This window comes from Thamnophis sirtalis, unplaced genomic scaffold, assembly GCF_051295495.1.
Source record: "Thamnophis sirtalis isolate CommonGarterSnake01/CBP01778 unplaced genomic scaffold, rThaSir2_p1.2 scaffold_4, whole genome shotgun sequence".
In the NCBI taxonomy this organism is placed as follows: Eukaryota; Metazoa; Chordata; class Lepidosauria; order Squamata; family Natricidae; genus Thamnophis; species Thamnophis sirtalis.
This window is the reverse complement of record NW_028261384.1, coordinates 1,934,142-1,953,270: the sequence shown is the minus strand read 5'-3', so window position 1 is coordinate 1,953,270 and position 19,129 is coordinate 1,934,142. Positions and strand designations below refer to the sequence as shown.

Here is a 19,129-nt window from a genome sequence, read left to right as displayed (position 1 = left end):
TTTTCAGAAGCTTTCGATAGTCTGTTGGGAAGGCCAGGGGGAAATTTTGATTGGCAAATTGATAAGGTTTATCGCTCCCTGCTGGCGAAACACTCACCACTGTCTTCATCAGCCCTCGGCTCAGAGCTGAGAGGCTACCCAACCGGTAAGGTCTCCATCGCTTCCGTTGGTACTGGGTGGTCCGGATTATTCGGACAGTTACCCTGCTCCACTCACCATCGCTGCCCTGCAGGATGGAGAGGTCATAGAGAGGGCTGTTTTACAACGGCCTCCTCCCTCCACCAGGGTCAAATTCAGCCCTTTATTGTCTGGCAGACACTTCCGTCAGAACAGAACTGGAAGGGACCTTGGAAGTCTTCTAGTCCAACCCACAGCACATGCAGGAAACCCTTACAGAATTGGAAGAGCTGAAAGGGACCTTAGAGATCTTCTAGTCTGACCCCTGCTGAAGCAGGAGAATTTTACAGAATTAGAGAATAATAGATTTGAAAGGGACCTTGGAGGTCTTCCAGTCCAACCCCTGCTCGAATTACAGAATTATAGAATAACAGACTTGGAAAGAACCTTGAGGTCATCTAGTCAAACCCACAGCTTATGCAGGAAACACTTACAGAATTGGAAGAGCTGAAAGGGAACTTGGAGGTCTTCTAGTCTGACCTCTGCTCAAGCAGAAGACCCTTACAGAATGACAGAGGGACCTTGTAACAAACACCTGCAACTTCTGGTGGCAAGCTGTTCCACTGGTGAATGGTCCTCCCTGTTCGGAAATTCCTCCTTAATTCCAGGTTGCTTCTCTCCTTAATGAGTTTCCATCCATTGCTTCTTCTACCTTCTAGTGCTTTGGAGAATGACCCCCTATTCTCTGTGACAGCCCCTCGAGTGTGGGAAGATGCTACCCCTTCACCTCAAATATGGTCAACATGATCTCTTATATCTAGAAAGCGGGTTTGGTTTCTTCATTTGGTTTTATCTCCAGACCTAAAGGTGGACCATTTCAGATACCAGATGTGGAGAAACCCACAATATACTCAGAAGGCATTATGGCGAGAGGGAGAGAGAGGGAGGGGGGGAGGGAGGGGCAGGGGTGGGTTTCAACCGGTTTGCGGCGGTCCCTGCGAACCGGTTGGTCGCCAAACCAGGAAGTAAGTAACTTCCGGGAATGGCGAAGCCCCCCCCCCCACGCCCGCACGCACCCGCGCGCCCGCGCCCACTCCTTACCCGGTTTTGATGAATTCTGCGCTTCCACGCATGCGCAGGACGCATACAGCGCCTGCGCGATCCTCCAGGAGCATCGCACAGATGCTAGTATGCATGCGTGCGCCGTGTGCAGGCATGCGTGCACTGCGCACATGCGTGCGGACGCCGTGCACATGCGCGAGGACGCCACTGGCCTCGTTCCAACCGAACCGGTTGGAACGGGGCGAGAAACCCACCCCTGGGGAGGGGGGTGAGTGAGTGAGTGAGTGAGTGAGTGAGTGAGTGAGAGAGAGAGAGAGAGAGAGAAGGGGGGGGTTTCTACAGGTTTTTCTGAAAAATCTTTATGAAAGCAGAACAGGAAGTAAATTTAAACCATGTTTGTAAATGATACAAGTGAAAGGGTGAAAATTCAGAATTTCAATTCTTTATTTGCAAAATCGGTCCATTTAGTATTGTTTGATTGTAAAAAGCATAATCTTGATTTGAGATGTGGAGTCTTTTTTGTCTTCATGCTTATATCCGGAAGAGGAGACTCCGCCATACAGCTAGTCCTCGACTTATGACCCCAGTTGAGCCCCACCCACATGTTGCTAAGTGAGAAACGGGTTCAGTGAATTTCGTCCCCTTTCCCGATTTTTTTCTCACCGGGAATCCCAGCGGTGGTTAAGAAAGTCACCCAGTCGTTAAGTGAATTCCTGTTGACTTTGTTGGTCGAAAGGTTGAAAAAGGGGGGATTGCGTGACCCCGGGGTCATAAATGTGAGTCGGCTGTCCAAGCATCCAAATCACATGAGTATAGAGGTAAGCGTGAGAAAGGGGTCACAGGTCCCGTCGTTCGGGGCCATTGCTAAGTGAACTGTTGTAAGTCGAGGACTGCCTGTATGGGGAATGCGCTCAGATTATTGGGAGAAAATTCTGGAAGCAGAGTTGAATTCCTTGTCCTGATCTTTGAGCCCAGAGCCTGCAGGAAAAGGAAGGAGAGGTTGGAAGATACCAGTCAAGATCTGAGGGGGGGGGGCATCCTGAAAGCAGCCAGATCAAAGCATAGTCTATCTGTTGGGGGGGGGGTTTCCTCCTCATCCAGACCACTCACAATCTTCAAGGCTTCCTTCAAGGATCTTGGTTTAGCGTGTGACTGAGTTTATGATTAGTCTTTTACAAAATCGTGGTTACTGGGGTCTGTGGAGCACACGAGAAAGAGACTGCGCAGCCACTGCCATCCATTTTGGCCAGCAGAGGCGCCACAGGTGGTTCCTCTTGATATTTGCAGGCCAGGCCCATGGCCAGATTTAAGCACCCCATGTAGGCCTTGAGTTTGACACCCCTGGTCTGGGGTCTCCTACTTGAGCAGTGGGTTGGGCTAGATGACCTCTGACGTCCCTTCCAACTCTGTTATTCTCTAAAATTACACTTTTGCTATAATCTATATACAAAAATATCCGATCGATCGATAGATACATAGATAGGTAGGTAGATAGATAGGTAGGTAGGTAGGTAGATAGATAGATAGATAGATAGATAGATAGATAGATAGATAGATAGATAGATAGATAGATAGATATGATATGATATGATATGATATGTAGATAGGATAGAGAGAGGTAGATGATGGATAGATGGATGGATAAATATAAATATATATAGATAAATATAGATGGATATTAAATGATTGATGATAAATTACTGAAGAGATAGATGATAGATAGATAGATAGATAGATAGAGATAGATAGATAGATAGAGATAGATAGATAGATATAGATGATAGATAGATAGATAGATGATAGATAGATAGATGATAGATGATAGATGATAGATGATAGATGATAGATGATAGATGATAGATGATAGATGATAGATGATAGATGATAGATGATAGATGATAGATGATAGATGATAGATAGATAGATAGAGATAGATAGATAGATATAGATGATAGATAGATAGATAGATAGATAGATAGATAGATGATAGATAGATGATAGATGATAGATGATAGATGATAGATGATAGATGATAGATGATAGATGATAGATGATAGATGATAGATGATAGATGATAGATGATAGATAGATAGATAGATAGAGATAGATAGATATAGATGATAGATAGATAGATAGATAGATAGATAGATAGATGGATAGATAGATAGATAGATATAGATGATAGATAGATAGATAGACAGACAGACAGACTTTTAAAAATATATTTCTTTTCAATTTTCCTTACTATATTCAGTTTTTATCTTTCATTATTGTAAGCCGCCCAGGGTTTTCCTCAGGTAAGATGGTCAGCCAATATATTTTATAAATATATCAGTAAATCCGTAAATCAATAAATCATAAAATCAATAAATCATAAAATCAATAAATCATAAAATCAATAAATCATAAAATCAACAAATCATAAAATCAATAAATCAATAATTCAGCAAATCAATAAAAGCAAATATGAAAATCAATAAATCAATAGTCTTGTTTCTTTCTTTTCTATTTCCTTTCTTCCTCTCTTTCTTTCTCTATTTGTTCTTTCTTCTTCTCTGCACCTTCTGTTTTTTCCTTGTATTCTTTTCATATTTTTAAAATTTTTGTATTAGCTTTTACCTTTTCAATTTCAACGTTGAATCAAATTAGTATCTTTTAAAAAAAAGAAACTCCTTTGAATCCCCGCAAACCCATCCCGAAACCCTTCTACACCTCTTCGGCTTTTTGACGTACTTGTGTGCCGGAATCGACACGCATCAAATCGCGTCTTCGCCATCCTGAGTAGCGGCACCGTCAATCTGCAGAAGGGAAGATCAAAACGGCGGGTGTGGGGTTGGTTAGCAGGGAATGGAAGCGGACGATTCGCGGCGGCCAAGTGGGCATGACTGGGTAAGTGTGACCAGCTTGGCGCATCTGGCTGAGTGCTGCTGACTCAGCACGGTTGACTCGGCACAGCCACGCGGCCGTTGTCTGGCGGGTACGTCGTCTGGTGTGCGCAGCTGGTTTGGACCTGCTGACTCGGCGCGGTAGGGTCAGTACGGAACAAATGGTACTGGCTAACTCGATGTGGAAACAACTCGGCGCCCTACAAACTACCGACAGCCAAGCAGGCGCAAACACCCACACACCCCATTCCGAGTTTGGGGACTTTTCTGCACAGAGGAAGGAGAGGTCCTTCTAAATAGGACCACATAGAGCCAGGCAGGCCCAGCCACGATTTCCACCACCAATTTGGGTGAACCAGTCTGAACCGGCTGAATGCCACCTCTGCCCATCCCCTCCCCAGAGCCAAAGCAGGAGGCAAGGAACTTCTGGGTTCCAAGTTCTCCCCATGTCGAGTTAGGCTGTGCGACTTGTTGCGCGCCGAGTCTCCCCACCCAACCCGGAACCTCTTCAATCCCAAACATACCTTGATACGCTGTAGCCGTTCCCAAGGTCTGACGGGAATTCTTCGACACTTGGGTTCTGTGGAAGGAGAGGACACTAAGGAAATCTCCCAACCGGGAGAAAGGCTGCGACTTCACCAGATTGGAGAAAATAAGGACACTATAGCAGCATTCCAGTATTTTGGGGGGGGGGTGCCCCAAAGAAGAGGGGGGAGTCATTGTCCTAAGGACCAGAAGGCAAGATGAGAAGCGACTGATGGAAACTCAACCAGGAGAGAAGCAACCTGGAATTTGAGAAGAAACCTCTTACCGGGAGGACAATTATCCGGTGGAACCGCTTGCCACCACTGTCAGGCCTGCAGTTATATCCCTTTTAGGATCTTTGGCCTGCCACCCTCTCTCTCTTATTGCCTTATGCTGTTTCCTTAGTGTAGTAGTTGGAGGGGGGAATAGACAGGAGTAGGATTGTGGAATGTATTGTTGTCATTCTTTACTAGAAGCCCAAGGTCATCTTTTGTCTCTGCACTTTTACACCTGACCAGAACCAGCTGGGTGGAGATGCCAGCGTGGAAGAAGAAGATTGGACCATGTGATGGATTTGTGGGTGTGGGGACAAGATCACGAACTTTCAACTGGGTGGGAATCCTAGGTAACTTTCAGAATTGGGGTTCCACAGATGTGCCAAGATGTCTGACTTATTAAATTGGAACTTTAAGGGTTGTTTTGCCTTGGACTCTGATTTAATTCTGCATGATACTTGGAACGCTAACAACCAGAGGTTGTGGGTGCTCCATCAATGGGAGGTTTGGAAGAAGAGACTGGTCAGTCACTTCCCTGCAATGGTATCGGGTCTCCTGCTTGAGCAGTGGGCTAGACTAGAAGACCTCCAGGATCCCTTCCAGCTCTATTCTGATGGATGGGTTGAGAAGGCAGACGCCAATTAAGAACTGCTCTCCTGGAGAACGGAGGGGCACTTGAGCAGCCCCTGATCTATCTGTCAGCTCTCACTTTTGGGTTTCTATCCTACGCTCTCAGGCAACGACAGATGCCACCAACAATCTCTCTTTGGTCCATAGCCCAGAGGCCAGGACTATGGAGGGAGGATGAGGGCGGCATACAAATGAAATAAACAGTTAAACAGTTAAACATGAGGAGAGACACGCTTGGGGAATTGAAAGTAGAGACTGCACCTTCTCTCGATGCTGCCTCAGGGTCATCCAGCTGGGAGAAGATAGAGGGAGTTGCATACCAAGATGCTGAATAGAGCTGGAAGGGACCTTGGAGCTCATCTAGTGCGACCTCCTGCTCAAGTAGGAGACCCTGACAGAATTACAGAGTCACAGAGTTGGAAGGCACCTCAGAGGTCTTCTAGTCCAACCCCCTGCTCATGCAGGTGACCCTTACAAATGGTTGCCCAGTCTCTTCTTAAAAGCCTCCAGTGATGGAGCATCCACAAGTTCTGGTGGCAAGCAGTTCCACTGGTTAATTGTTTTGCCGGTTTGTTTGAAGCGCACTTTATGCTGTTGCAACCATTTTCGCTTCTCAACTTGCCAATGAACCGGGGGGTGGGTGGGAGGGAGAGGATGGGGGAAATGGAACGTAACCTCCAGACATTAAGAAGTCGAATCCTGAGAACCAAGGACACTTACGCAGGTCTTTCCTAAACCCCAGGGGCATTTTCTCATAACAATACCCTGACCTTTAATTGGACAGTGTGACCTGCTCTAATAGTGGGAGGGGGAATGCTATATTCGAAGTATGTGGATTGCGTGGGAATTAGCCAGAGTTGGTTTGGCTTCCGCCGTGCTGAAATGAGGTACTCAACATAATTTTGCGTTCGGAGATTGTATCATCTCGAGCGGGCTTGCTGGGTTGGGTTCTTCAGTCGGAACCTTGACACATACCTGTATAGCAGGTTGAAAAGTCGGGAATTCGGCCAAGTCAAGTATCAGTCGGCCCTCCTCCTGGGGGGAAAACCAGGCGTTAGAAGGCAGAACTTGGGGACAGCCCCTCCCAAGGTGCAAAATGTCTTTGCTCAGCATAAGAAACGCTCAGAGTGGGGAATAAGCCGGAGTTCCCCAACCTTTCTGGCCAGGTGGGGGGAGAGGATGCTTCCACGCGAGTGGCGGGCAAGTGTGCACAGCTTCATTTGTGTGAGTGATGGACACACACGCATGCCACTCGCGCACCCATGGTTGCACAAATGGAAGCATGTGCTCCCACGCTTGCTTGCAGTTCACACAATTGAGGACACACGTGCTTGCCCGCCACTTCTGCAACCCAGTTACACAGGGCTTGGGCCCCGATAGCGAGCTGCGGCCTGGGGATTGGGGAGCGTTAAGCAAAGGAGAGTTAAGGACCATGTAAGATGCAGGGGTCTCCAGAGGTTCACACAGAAGATGCAAAGACTGCCTTTTCATCATCTGCGATCCAGGAGACAAGGAGATGTGGCTGCAGAATCTGAGGGATTCCATTAGAATCTGAATTTTGTCCCAGACAAAAGGCTTCCTAGGTCAAAAAGGTCAAGCTGTTGGCCGCCGGTTACGTTTTTTAACTGCACTGCCGAGCTTTGGTTATGTCAAGCACTGGGGAAACCGAGAGATTCAGTCAGTTCAAATGAGGATCAAGATTTACTGCAAGCTTAAGCTCTCTACAAGAATCTGGCCTACTAATGGTGAAAGGAAATGAGTGGGAGATAAGAATGGAAGGAATTCAAGGCAGGCTGGAATTATCTGTGCAGGGACTCGTAACTGATGACATTTTTGACCCCTCCTTTGGGCTCACCCGGGTCATCTCCTACAGGTTGCACAACTGTTCTGACTTTCATTTTTAACCAATCACTGTAGACACCCTTGCCACAAAATCGCAGGGTTATGGGGAGAAGGGGGTGATTTTGTAAGGCAAAGTCATCCTTTCAGAATTGGGGTACCAGCCGAATTCGACGGTGTTCATCCCATGCAGATTCAATCTGCATTCAATCCCTGTGCCCTGGACTCGATCCCAGGGAATGGATCCTACGCTCCCGAGGCAAACCCCAGCCTCATCGGCGGGATCCAGATTGGTTCTGCTCAGGGGTGGGTTGCTGCTGGTCCCCGCCAGTTCTCGTGAACCGGTTGGTCACCGGACCCAGAATTAAGCCCGCCCTGCCCCCAGCCCTGTATACCCATCCCGGCTAGACGGTATTTTGTCCCTTCTTGCTCCCCGTTGCTCAAAAAAGCGACTTCAGGAAGGTCCTTTGCTAGCAGGCATGTTCTAGGATGCCTGCCGCCACCAAAGGACCTTCCCGGAGTTGCTTTTCTGAGCAACATGGGGACAGAAGGGACAAAATACCATCCGTTTTCCCCGTGCTCAAAAAAGCGATTTTGGGAAGGTCCGTTGGTGGCGGCAGGCGTCCTAGAACCTGCCTGCTAGCAAAGGACTTCACCGGGCTTCCATGCAAACTACCGCCAGTAGCCCCGTGCTCAGAAAGCAAGTCCGGGCCCAACCTCATAAAGTGGCGAGGAAAGATCCGCGTTTAAGGCCTGCCATTCGAAGAAGCGGGCGGAGGAAGCAGTCGCTCCTTGTTCCAGGTCAGTTTGGTTGCAGTGCAGGGGTGGGTTTCAGCCTGTCCTAACCGGTACGCTAGAACCCGTTCGTGAAATTGAGCGTACGTTTTAGAACCCCTTCCTCCGGTGGCGGAATGTACCGGAATGCTTGGTTCGCCTCCCCCACCCGACGCAATCTCCTTTCGTTCTCCCTCTGTCTCATTCACTCGTTCGGGCAGCAGAGAACGAAAGGAAATCGCATAGCCGAGGACAAGGGAGCCTGCAGCCTCCTTCATTCAAACATTCAGGCTGCGGGGATGGGGGGCGGCTTTCTCGCACGCTCTTTCTCTGAAGCCGCGCTGAATTCATCAAACTGGGCAACGCATGCCCTTGGGCTTGTGCAGCAGCCGAAGAACAGGAGGTGAGGATTCGACTGCTGCACAAGCCCACCGGCAGGCGCTGCCCTCTTCTCTCTGATAGCCGCCTGGTTCAAAAGGAGGAGGAGCCCATCCGGGAAGATGAGGAATGCGAGGAGGATCCAGTGGAGAGCCTCCTCCTTTTAAACCAGGTGGCTATCAGAGAGAAGAGGGCCCGTGTGCTCATGCTGCAGCTGAAGATCGCCTGGTTAAAAAGATCGCCTGGTTAAAAAGGAGGAAGAGGAGGCTCCGCTGGTCCAAAGCCCATCCGCGGGGACAGGGATCCCCCTCGCGTTCTTCGTCTTCCTAGACGGTTTAAGGTTTAAGGTTTATTAGCATTTGTATGCCGCCCACTCCCTAGAGACTCTGGGCGGCTTACAGATAAAAACGGGGGGACGTATATAAAAATTAAAAGAAACAAATATTAAAATTACACATCATGCATACCGCTTAGAGTGGGGCTGGATGCTGATCAACAGCCCCAGGCCTGCCGGAACAGCCAGGTCTTAATCGCTTTGCGGAAGGCCGGAAGAGTAGTAAGGGTCCGGATCTCTACGGGGAGATTGTTCCATAGGTCCGGAGCAGCTACAGAGAAGGCCCTCCCCCGGGGAGTCGCCAACCGACATTGACCGGCAGATGGAACCCAGAGGAGGCCTAATCTGTGTGATCTTATTGGTCTCTGGGAGGTAAATGGCAGGAGGTGGTCTCTCAGATGGGCTCCTCCTCCTTTTTAACCAGGCGGCTATCAGAGAGAGGAGGGCAGCATGAAGGAGGAGCAGAACGGCCTTAATACTGTCGAGCTGTCCAGTCAAAAAACCTTTTCCTTCTGTAGAAAAAAAAAGGGGGAACAATTTCAGAGACCCACTGAAGGAGGGAATCCTCAGCCAGGGCACCCTTTGCTCCGTCACAGCAGCCTTTTCAAGCAGGATCAGACTAGTTTGAAAGCCTCGCCTTCTACTTCGGCGGGGAAATTCCAGGCTCCCTCCCGCAGAAAAAAAATCCCCTTCACCGAAGCTCGAGAGGGGAGCGCTGCCTCCGCCCGTCAGAATCTCCAGAGAGAACTTTGCAACTAGTTGTGGAGCGGCGAGCAGCGGACTTGAGCGTTTGCACGCTTTCAGCCAAGGTCCTGCTGAGCCCCGTTACTTTGGACGACCCGATGGATTTTACGATGGATGTGCACCCCCGGGAGGTGTTGAAGAAGGACAGGCAGCTCAGCCTGTTCCAGGACGACATGTGTGACAGCGGCTTACAGACAGAGAGGGGGGGGGAGAGAGAGACAGAGACAGACGGACAGACAGACAGACAGACAGAGAGACACACACACAGTGAGAAACACACACACATACATACACAGAGGCAGGGAGGAGATACAGAGGGAGAGACAGAGAGAGACAGACACACAGACACAGAGACAGACACACAGAGAGAATGACAGAGAGAGACACAGAGGGAGGGAGATAGAGGCAAAGAGCCACACAGAGTGAGAGACAAACAGAGAGAGAGAGAGAAAGAGAGAGAGAGAGAGAGAGAGAGAGAGAGAGAGAAAAGAAAGAAAAAGAAAGTGGGAGAGGGAGATGAAAGAAAGATAAAGGGAGAGAGAGAGACACAAACAAAAGGAAGGAAGAAAGGAGAGAGAGAGACAGAGAGAGAGAGAGAGAAAGAAAGAAAGAAAGAAAGAAAGAAAGAAAGAAAGAAAGAAAGAAAGAAAAAAGGAGAGGACTTATGACCACAATTGAGTCCAAAATTTTGGTTACAAACAAAAGTGTTGTTAAGTGAGTTTCAGCACATTTTTCAAATTGGCCACGCCTACATGGTCACATGACTGCTGAGCCACTCCCACAAAACAGGCCACACCTACAGAATAGTTCTAAAAAAAATTGAAACCCACCACTGGTTCTACCTGGTCAACCGGTTTTGCATTTGCGATGGAGGAGTAACATCCGGGACGACTGCAGCGACGTCTCTGCAAAAAAGGAAAAAGACTCTCCTTACCAGCCGGCTGGAGAAACTTTTCAGGTTAAGGCAGCCTGTTCCAATCCGGCTGTCTGACTACAATACCCATCATCTCTTCAGACTGAGATTAGCAGAGCCCACTAAATCCTTTCCAGATCAGTCCAGGTAGGAAACAACCTCCCTATCTTCTAGCCCTGATGTTGTTACATAGTCGGGTCATGAAATGTCTGCAAGAAAACAACCCAGCTCAGAGAGCATCAAGGACCCCACAGTCCTCGTCCTCGTCCTCGTCCTCGTCCTCTTCCTCGTCCTCCTCGTCCTCCTCCTCCTCTCCACACACTCGACTCCTGTCTAGCACTGATGATGTTACCTAGATAGGTCATGAAATTTCTGGAAGGAAACCAGCAAGCTCAAGAGAACACCAAGGACTGCCCAGTCCTTCTTTCTTTCCTTCGTTCCATCCCCTTTCTTTTTCCTTCCTTCCTTCCTTCCTTCCTTCCTTCCTTCCTTCCTTCCTTCCTTCCTTCCTTCCTTCCTTCCTTCTTCTGCCTTGCATACTCCCTCCCTTTCTATTTCCTTCTTTCTTTCTTTCCTTCCTTCCACATTTGCCCTGTTTCCTTCCTTTTTCTTCCTTTTTCTCTTTCTTTTCTCTGGGTTCCTTCCATCGCTCCTATCCCCTTTCTTTTTACTTCCTCCTTTCTTTCTTCCATCCACCTCCACTCTTTCCTTCCTTTTTTCTTTCTTTTTCCTCTCTTCTTCCTCCCTCCCTCCCATCCTCTCTTCCTCTCTCCCTCCCTTCCTCCTTTTGCCCTCCGTCCATCCATCCATCCATCCATCCATCCATCCATCCATCCTCCTTCCTTTCCCTGTTTTCTCCTCCTCCTCTCCAAAAACCCCACTCCCTTCTAGCACTGATGATATCCCCAAGTTGGGTCGTGAAATGTCTACAAGACAACCACCAAGCTCAGAGACCCCCCAAGGATCCCACAGTCCTCCTCCCCATCCTCCTCCTTCTCCCCTTCCCTCCTAGCACTGATGATGTTCCCGAGTTGACTCATGAAAGGGAATCCCCCCCCCGCACAATCTCAGAGACCACCGAGGACCCCAAAAATCAGCAAGTAACCAGGACAACTTTGACGGAGTACCTCAGGTGTCCTGGATCGCCCCTGAAATTCACGGCAAAAGAATTCCCGTTAGTGCAACTGTAACAAAATGGCCGCCTGGCAGTAACAGCTACAGACCAGTGCTTGGGATCGAGCTGAATTAGGAAATTGGGAGCAGAAAGAAACACGGGGAGATCCCCCTCTTTGCTAAATCTACCCTTCTAACAAGTGAAAAAGGCAACAAGTTCAGATGTGTGTGGTTTCCCAAGCTCTGGGTCAGAGGGCAGCCCCATGGGCTTTGGGGCCAGGTCTCCAAGTAGCCCGCGAGGGGAGGCTAAGCGACAAAGAGTGAAGGACCTCGGAAGACACAAGTTGCGTTCCACCGAGACGGAACAGATACGGCAGGGGTGTCAAACTCAATTTATTGAGGGCTGCGATTGACCGCTGGGGAGGAGGGGGAGGAACAAGGTGGGTGTGGGTGTGGCCAGGGTGGCGTGGCAAGCTACACATCACTTGTGTCTGGGGCACCTGTGGTGTCCAGGTTAAGACAGGACTTCCCTCACACCCTCCCTAACTCTCATTATCATCTTCTTCCCTCCCTCCCTCCCTCCTTCAATCCTTCCTTCCTTTCTTCCTTCCTTTTCTTCCTTCCTGTTCTGACCTAGGCCTCCCAAGATCATTTAGTTTAAAGGGAATTCCTCTCCAGCAAAGTCTCACCCGACAGTCTTTCAAGAGATTTCATAACTACAGACCTTTATCGGGCTTGGAGAGCTGCCAGTCCGATATCTTCCAAACGCCAGGCTATAGCAGCAATTACTTGGCAAGAACTCAGGAGCAAATCTTCACCCTCATGAATTGAACTAATTGCCTCCTGGAAACTCCACGCCCCTTTCGCTCCTCTTTATTCCCTATGAGAGGGGCCATTCACCATCCCCCCGAACCTTTACTCCCGAGTCGGCCCTTGTTCCTTAACTGTTCCCTTCTCCTGGCAGCTCTGCGCATGTGCACATTGGGAACAGGCTCCAGCTGTTCTTCTACCCCACTGATCTCCGACTCCGAAGGCAGCTGATAACTGTCAGACGGCTCTAGCCCCCTCTCTGCCTCCAACACAGAGCCCTCATCTGAGCCTTCCCAAGACTCCGGGACTGGCCCATGTTCCTCCCCAACCTCCTCACTCTCCGAATCTGCTGCCAGTTCTGCTGGTTGCTGGTGGGCCACAACACTTCCTTTCTTCTCTTCTCTTCTCTTCTTTTTCATTCCCTCTCCTTTCTTCTTCCTCCCCCCACTCCTTATTTTTCCTTCCTTGCTCTCTTCCCATCTTTTTCTTTGTCTTTCTTCTCTCCCTTTCTCCTTCTTCCATACTCAAATGCAAAAGGGGAAACGTTTCTCCTTTGGTTTTGCTTTCAGATTGTTTTGCTAGCCCTCGGCCAGTTGAAAACAGAGGAAGGAAAACCAGTGTCTTTTTCCTCTTCCTCCTCCTGCTTCTCCTCTTCGCAAACCCCACTCCCTTCTAGCCCTGATGCTGTTCCCTAGTTGGGTCATGAAACATCTGCAGGGAAACCACTGAGGAAGAGCCCCCTAACCCTAAATCCTAACCCACAAGAAATGTCTTCTAACCTGACCCACCCAGCCATCCCCGTTAACCACGGGCAGTGTGGACTCACAGAAAGGCTGACCACCATCTCAACCATCAAAACCAAGAGGAAGGCCGAGGTCAACGAAAGCTTCTTCATGGCCGTCTTTGTCCTCAAGATTCAAGGCAGGAGCGCTGGAGTTGAGAACCCACCGAGTTGTGTACGCTCCGTCGCTGGACTTTGACTTCTGGTTTCCCGTTAACGGGGTATTGTGGACACATCTGGATTGTTAGCATAAGGCCGAGCAATGGCCTTCAGTCTCTGGCCAATGATTAGCCACTTGGAGGGATGTCCTGCTGGACTCCAAACCTTCAGGTGAAGAGATAATGAGATGTTTGCTTTGGATATCTGCTTCCGTACTTTCTCACTGACGCACCAAGCCTTGATTCACTTACTACTTTCCTACCTACAATGTTGCTCCTTTTGAGGACAAAGAAGAAGGATCAGAGAAATGCAAGGGAGGAGAGGAACCTTAGAGAACCATATCATAACAGCTGGAAGGGACCTCGGAGGTCCTCTAGTCCAACCCCCTGCTCGAGCAAAGAGCCTTACAGAATCATAGAAGGGGAAGGGCCCTTGGAGGTCTTCTAGTCTGGGTTGTTGAGTGAGTTGCTCACCACCATCATTCAATGAATCACCACAATTATTAAAGTTAGGCACATGGTCATTAAGTGAATCTGGCTTCCCTGTTGATTTTACTCATCGGAAGGTCGCAAAATGGGATCGTGGAACTCCGGGATGCTGCGACCGTCATAAATGTGAGTCGATTGCCAAGTATCTCAGTTTTGATCACACGACCACGGGGATGCCACAATGGTCGTAAGTGTGAAAAAAGGTCAGTTTTTTCAGAGCCGTTGTAACTTTAAATGGTCACTAAGTGAACCATCGTAAGCTGAGGGCTGCCTATATGAGGATCACAGGTAGTCCTTGACTTATGACCCCAATCGGCCGACAATTTGTGTGGCTAATTGAGACAGTTCTTAAGTGAGTTTTGCCTCCTTTTGCAACCTTTCTTGCCATGGTTTAATGCAACACAAGTGCTTGGCCAAGATTAAGCCCAGCGTTGTTGATTTATAGGTAGTCCTCGACTTACAATAATTCATTTAGTGACTGTCTGAAGTTACAAAAGCCCTGAAAAAAGGGACGTAGGACCAGTTTTCCCACTTACGACCGTTGCAGCAGTGAAAGCAAACCATGGTTTAAGGCGACACGAGAGCTTGGCCAAAATTAAGCCCTGCATTATTGATTGACAGCTGGTCCTCGAGTTATAACGGTTCATTTACTGACCATTGGAAGTTGCAATGGCACTGAAAAAAGTCCCTTATGAATGTTTTTCACACTTACAAACATTGCGAAAATCCCCCCCCTGGTGAAGTAATCAAAATTTGGATTCTTGCCAACAGACATATTTATGACGGTCATAGCTGTCATAGCCAGGGGTCGCGTGAGCCCGTTTGGCGACTGTCTGATGAGCAAAGTCCCCAGGGGAAGCCTGAAAGCTCTCACCTGTTTGCCCGCTGTGGGGTGGGTCATTGATGTTGTGTCCTGGCCAGCAGATGGCGCTGTGCAAGGCACCTCTGATTGGCCAGGACGTGCCTGCCTCTTGGTGGGAGAAACCCTGTACTCCCATTGGTTCCCCGTCTGACAGCTGGCTGTATAAATAGCTGTCAGGCGGGGTTTTTCGTTGCCTGTTACTTGACTAAGTTTCTGTTGAATAAACCATTCTGTTGTTAGTAGACCGGTCTCCTCAGTCATTACTTCAGACTACAAAAATTGGAGTCTGAGAATGCACCAGGAAGGGGGGGGGAGTCCATTGGCACCGGCTTCTCTCGCCTGGTGGTGGGCGCCTTCTTCTCCTGCGGAGGACTCTGGGGGACCAAAGGAAGGGGGAGGAGATGCTCACAGGGTCCTACCAGGATTTGAGAGCCAGAGAGCCGCCATTCCCAAACCACAGTGAGAGGACCCGAGCGGAGGTATATGAAAATAAGAGCAAACCCCCTCACCCTTCTAGCACTGAGATGTTAGCTAGTTGGGTCACAAGACGTCTGCAAGAAAACCACCATGCTCAGAGCGCCCCAAGGACCCCTTCAGTCCAAGAACTGCCAACTTTGGAGTCCAGCTACCCATCCCTGATGCCCTGTTCCACCCCAAAATCCACGCCCTACCAGTTCTCCAGGTTGCCACCCTCCGAAGACCCGTGGGAGGAGCAGCGTTGCCCCCAAAGCGCCCAACCCCACTCACCACGGTCTTCAAATATACTTTTTTATTTTCATTTTCATAACAAACAATCACATGTATACTATTACATAGCCAGTATCCTATTGTATTAAATAGCAATTACATCAGTTCCTCTTGTCATCAACACCCAAAAATATAAAAGCCCATTATTAGCTCTTCTGCTCTCCATACACCTCTTTCTTCTACCTCTCTCCTACCTCCTTTCTTCCCTCCATCATCCTTTCCTACTCTACTTCCCCTTCCTTTCTCCTTCTCCTCTCTCTACATTCCACTCCTCCTTATCCTCCTCATCTTCCCCCCTTACCCTCTCCTATCCCTCTCTTCCTGTCTTTCTTCTCTCCTCTGTTTCCCACTCTTCCTCTCATTGGTGTATTTCCGCTTCTGAGCAAACTCCAATCTATGTTGATGGTATTTATACTTCCATAACAATATACTTAACATATCCTACTTTTAAAGAAAAAATAAGAGAAGACAGTATACATGTGCAATCATATTACATTAAAATCTAACACCCCTCGTCAAAACCCCCTCTTTCACCCTCCCCCCAACCTCCACCCCAGCCTTCCCTCCCCCGACTTCCCAGAACCCATACACGGTATAAATCTTTAACAAAAACAGTCTAAAATATATTGGAAAAAAGAATAGAAAATTGATAACATCTTTACATTGAACTTAGCTCCTCCTTGCTAAGCTAACTTTAAACAATTTATATCATTCCTGATCTTAATCATAAGCTATCTGGAATTTCTTAGTTCTGTATTTATTTTGTATAGAATCAATCCATTTTTTCCAGTCTCACTTAAATCTCTCATTTAAGTGATGTTTAAGATATGCAGATATTTTAGCCATCTCGGCTGAATTTGTGACTTTCAGTGTCCATTCTTGAAATGTAGGCAAGTCTTCCTTCCTCCAGTATTGCGCCACCAACAATCTAGCTGCAGTTATTAAGTGCAAAATCAAATTAATCTCTACAGCTGCACAATCAGTAATTATACCTAACAAAAATAACTGAGGAGTAAACTTTACCCTTTTTTAAAAAAAAACATTTTGCATCATCCTAATTTCATCTTCCAGTCCTGTTCACTTTCCCCCTTGTTTACGTCTATGTAATCTATTTAGATTTATCAAAGCTCCTCTCATATACGCTTTACTTGCATCCCATACAATTTCCATAGATGTACCCTTATTCATATTGAAAACAAAGTATTCTGCTAACAATCTTTTACATTCGCTGGTATATTTCTCATGTCTAAATAAATTTTCATTCAATCTCCAAGACCTTCTTGCTTGCATCACCCCTCCCAACTCCATCCAAACTAGATTATGATCTGATAAAACTCTGGCAGATATCTTTATCTTCTTCACCCTAGAAAACAAATCATTGGGAATTAGTAGATTGTTTTTTTTTTAATTGTTGATCCATTCGTCTGGTAATCACACGGTTTTGTCTTTGTTCCTTGGCTCCTTGTACTTCTGAGGGAGAAAGATGATCCATCCTTGTTGATAGTTGTGTAGTTTGCTGTCTATCTTGTCCTTCTTGTTCTCTTTCTCTAGGTCCAAGTGGGGCGGGATGTCGGGCCTTCAGGATATTGAATTGAATTGAATTGAATTTATTGCATTTATATGCCACCCTTTTCCCCGAAGGGGACTCAGGGCGGTTCACAATCCAAGTAGGGAAGGGGGTACAGATAAGGGATAAAAAAGACGAACAAAACAATACACAATTTAAAAGCACACAACAACCATACCATTCGAGGGGGTGGGGAAAGCTCTTTAGCCCCAGGCCTGTTGGAACAACCAGGTTTTGAGGGCTTTGCGGAAGGCCTGGAGGGTGGTTAGGGTTCGAATCTCCACGAGGAGCTCGTTCCAGAGGGTCGGAGCAGCCACAGAGAAGGCTCTCCTCCAGGTAGTCGCCAGTCGGCATTGGCCGGCGGATGGAATTCGGAGGAGGCCTAATCTGTGGGATCAGATCGGTCTATTGGAGGTAATTGGCAGCAGGCAGTCTCTCAAGTACCCAGGTCCAATACCATGAAGGGCTTTATAAGTGACGACTAGCACCTTGAAGCGTATCTGAAGACCAATAGGCAGCCAGTGCAGCTCGCGGAGGATAGGTGTTACGTGGGTGAACCGAGGTGCACCCACGATCACTCGCGCGGCTGCATTCTGGACAAGCTGAAGTCTCTGAATGCTCTTCAAGGGCTGCCCCATGTAGAGCACGTTGCAGTAGTCCAGTCTAGAGGTCACAAGGGCACGAGTGACTGTTGTGAGTGCCTCCCGGTTCAGGTAGGGACGCAACTGGTGCACCAGGCGAACCTGGGCAAATGCCCTCCTGGTCACAGCTGACAAGTGGTGTTCGAAAGCCAGCTGTGGGTCCAGGAGGACTCCCAAGTTGCGAACCCTGTCAGAGGGGCGTACTGTTTGACCCCCCCAGCCTGAGAGATGGAAAACTGGCCAATTAGTAGGAGGGAAACACACCAGCCACTCGGTCTTATCCGGATGGAGTACAAGCTTGTTAACCCCCATCCAGACCCTAACAGCCTCGAGGCACTGGCACATCACATCAACCGCTTCACTGAGTTGGCACGGGGTGGACAGATACAACTGTGTATCGTCCGCATACTGATGGTATTTTATCCAGTGCCGTCAAATGATCTCACCCAGCAGCTTCATGTAGATATTAAACAGGAGGGGGGACAGGACCGAACCCTGCGGCACCCCATAATTCAGGGGCCTAGGGGGTCGATCTCTGCCCTCCGACCAACACCGACTGCGACCTGTCTGAGAGGTAAGAGGAGAACCACCGTAGAACAGTGCCTCCCACCCCCACCTCCCACAGTCGTCGCAGAAGGATGCCATGGTCGATGGTATCGAAGGCCGCTGAGAGGTCAAGGAGCACTAGGACGGAGGCATGACCTCCATCCCTGGCTCTCCAGAGATCATCGGTCCAGAGATTTTTATGGTAAAAATCTCGAGCTTCCCATACTGATTTAAGACGGTATCTTTGCCCCTCAAAGATGAATGTTAGCCCAACTGGTGCCTCCCATCTGAACTGTAACTGACGATTTTTAAGCTCTTCGACTAAAAAAGCATAGTCTTTCCTGGATCTTAGCATTTGAGGTGGTATCTCTTTCAGAACAGTCACTTCCTAACCCCCAATTTGAAGCTTGGTTTTATAGGACTCTTGCAATATCATATTCCTCATGTCTCTTGTAGTAAAGTAAATCACAATGTCCTTAATGATGCCAATACTAATTTGGTATCGAAAATCGACGTGGTGCAACAAAAAGTTGGAAATGCTGAAAAAGAAATTATTATGTTACAGTATAGACAAATGGAGTCTGCACTAAGAATAAGAGGTTTATGTGAAAACAATCAAGAGAATTTGAAACAGATTTTTTCAGAAGCTTTTGATAGTCTGTTGGGAAGGCCAGGGGGAAATTTTGATTGGCAAATTGATAAGGTTTATCGCTCCCTGCTGGCGAAACACTCACCATGGTCTTCATCAGCCCTCGGCTCAGAGCTGAGAGGCTGCCCAACTGGTAAGGTCTCCATCGCTTCTGTTAGTACTGGGTGGTTCGGATTATTCGGACGGTTGCCCTGCTGCCCTCACCATGGCTGCCCTGCAGGATGGAGAACTCATAGAGAGGACTTGGCTGTTTTACAATGGCCCCCTCCCTCCCCCAGGGTCAAATTCAG

The 19,129-nt window shown here is 48.2% G+C and overlaps 1 protein-coding gene across 1 annotated transcript; it reads right to left on the bottom strand.

The window, feature by feature from the left end:
- Positions 1 to 1,634: 1,634 nt before the first annotated feature.
- On the bottom strand, positions 1,635 to 6,622 carry LOC148045737 (uncharacterized). The gene is made up of 4 exons (XM_087712334.1): positions 6,470 to 6,622; positions 4,589 to 4,644; positions 3,913 to 3,977; positions 1,635 to 2,157 (listed from the first exon to the last, which is right to left on the bottom strand). Exons 1-4 carry the CDS (start codon positions 6,605 to 6,607, stop codon positions 2,096 to 2,098), a joined length of 321 nt encoding a protein of 106 aa, XP_087568460.1. The 5' UTR covers positions 6,608 to 6,622; the 3' UTR covers positions 1,635 to 2,095.
- Between the last annotated feature and the right edge of the window lie 12,507 nt (positions 6,623 to 19,129).

What these genes read in the sequence shown, in the direction of transcription:
- LOC148045737 (XM_087712334.1), bottom strand. Translation starts at nt 6,607, where the DNA reads ATGCTGAGCAAAGACATTTTGCACCTTGGGAGGGGCTGTCCCCAAGTT. An exon ending in AACGGCTACAGCGTATCAAG is followed by an intron (nt 3,978 to 4,588) that starts GTATGTTTGGGA and finishes TCCCTTCTGCAG; the next exon opens with ATTGACGGTGCCGCTACTCA. An exon ending in GTGTCGATTCCGGCACACAA is followed by an intron (nt 2,158 to 3,912) that starts GTACGTCAAAAA and finishes CTTTTCCTGCAG; the next exon opens with GCTCTGGGCTCAAAGATCAG.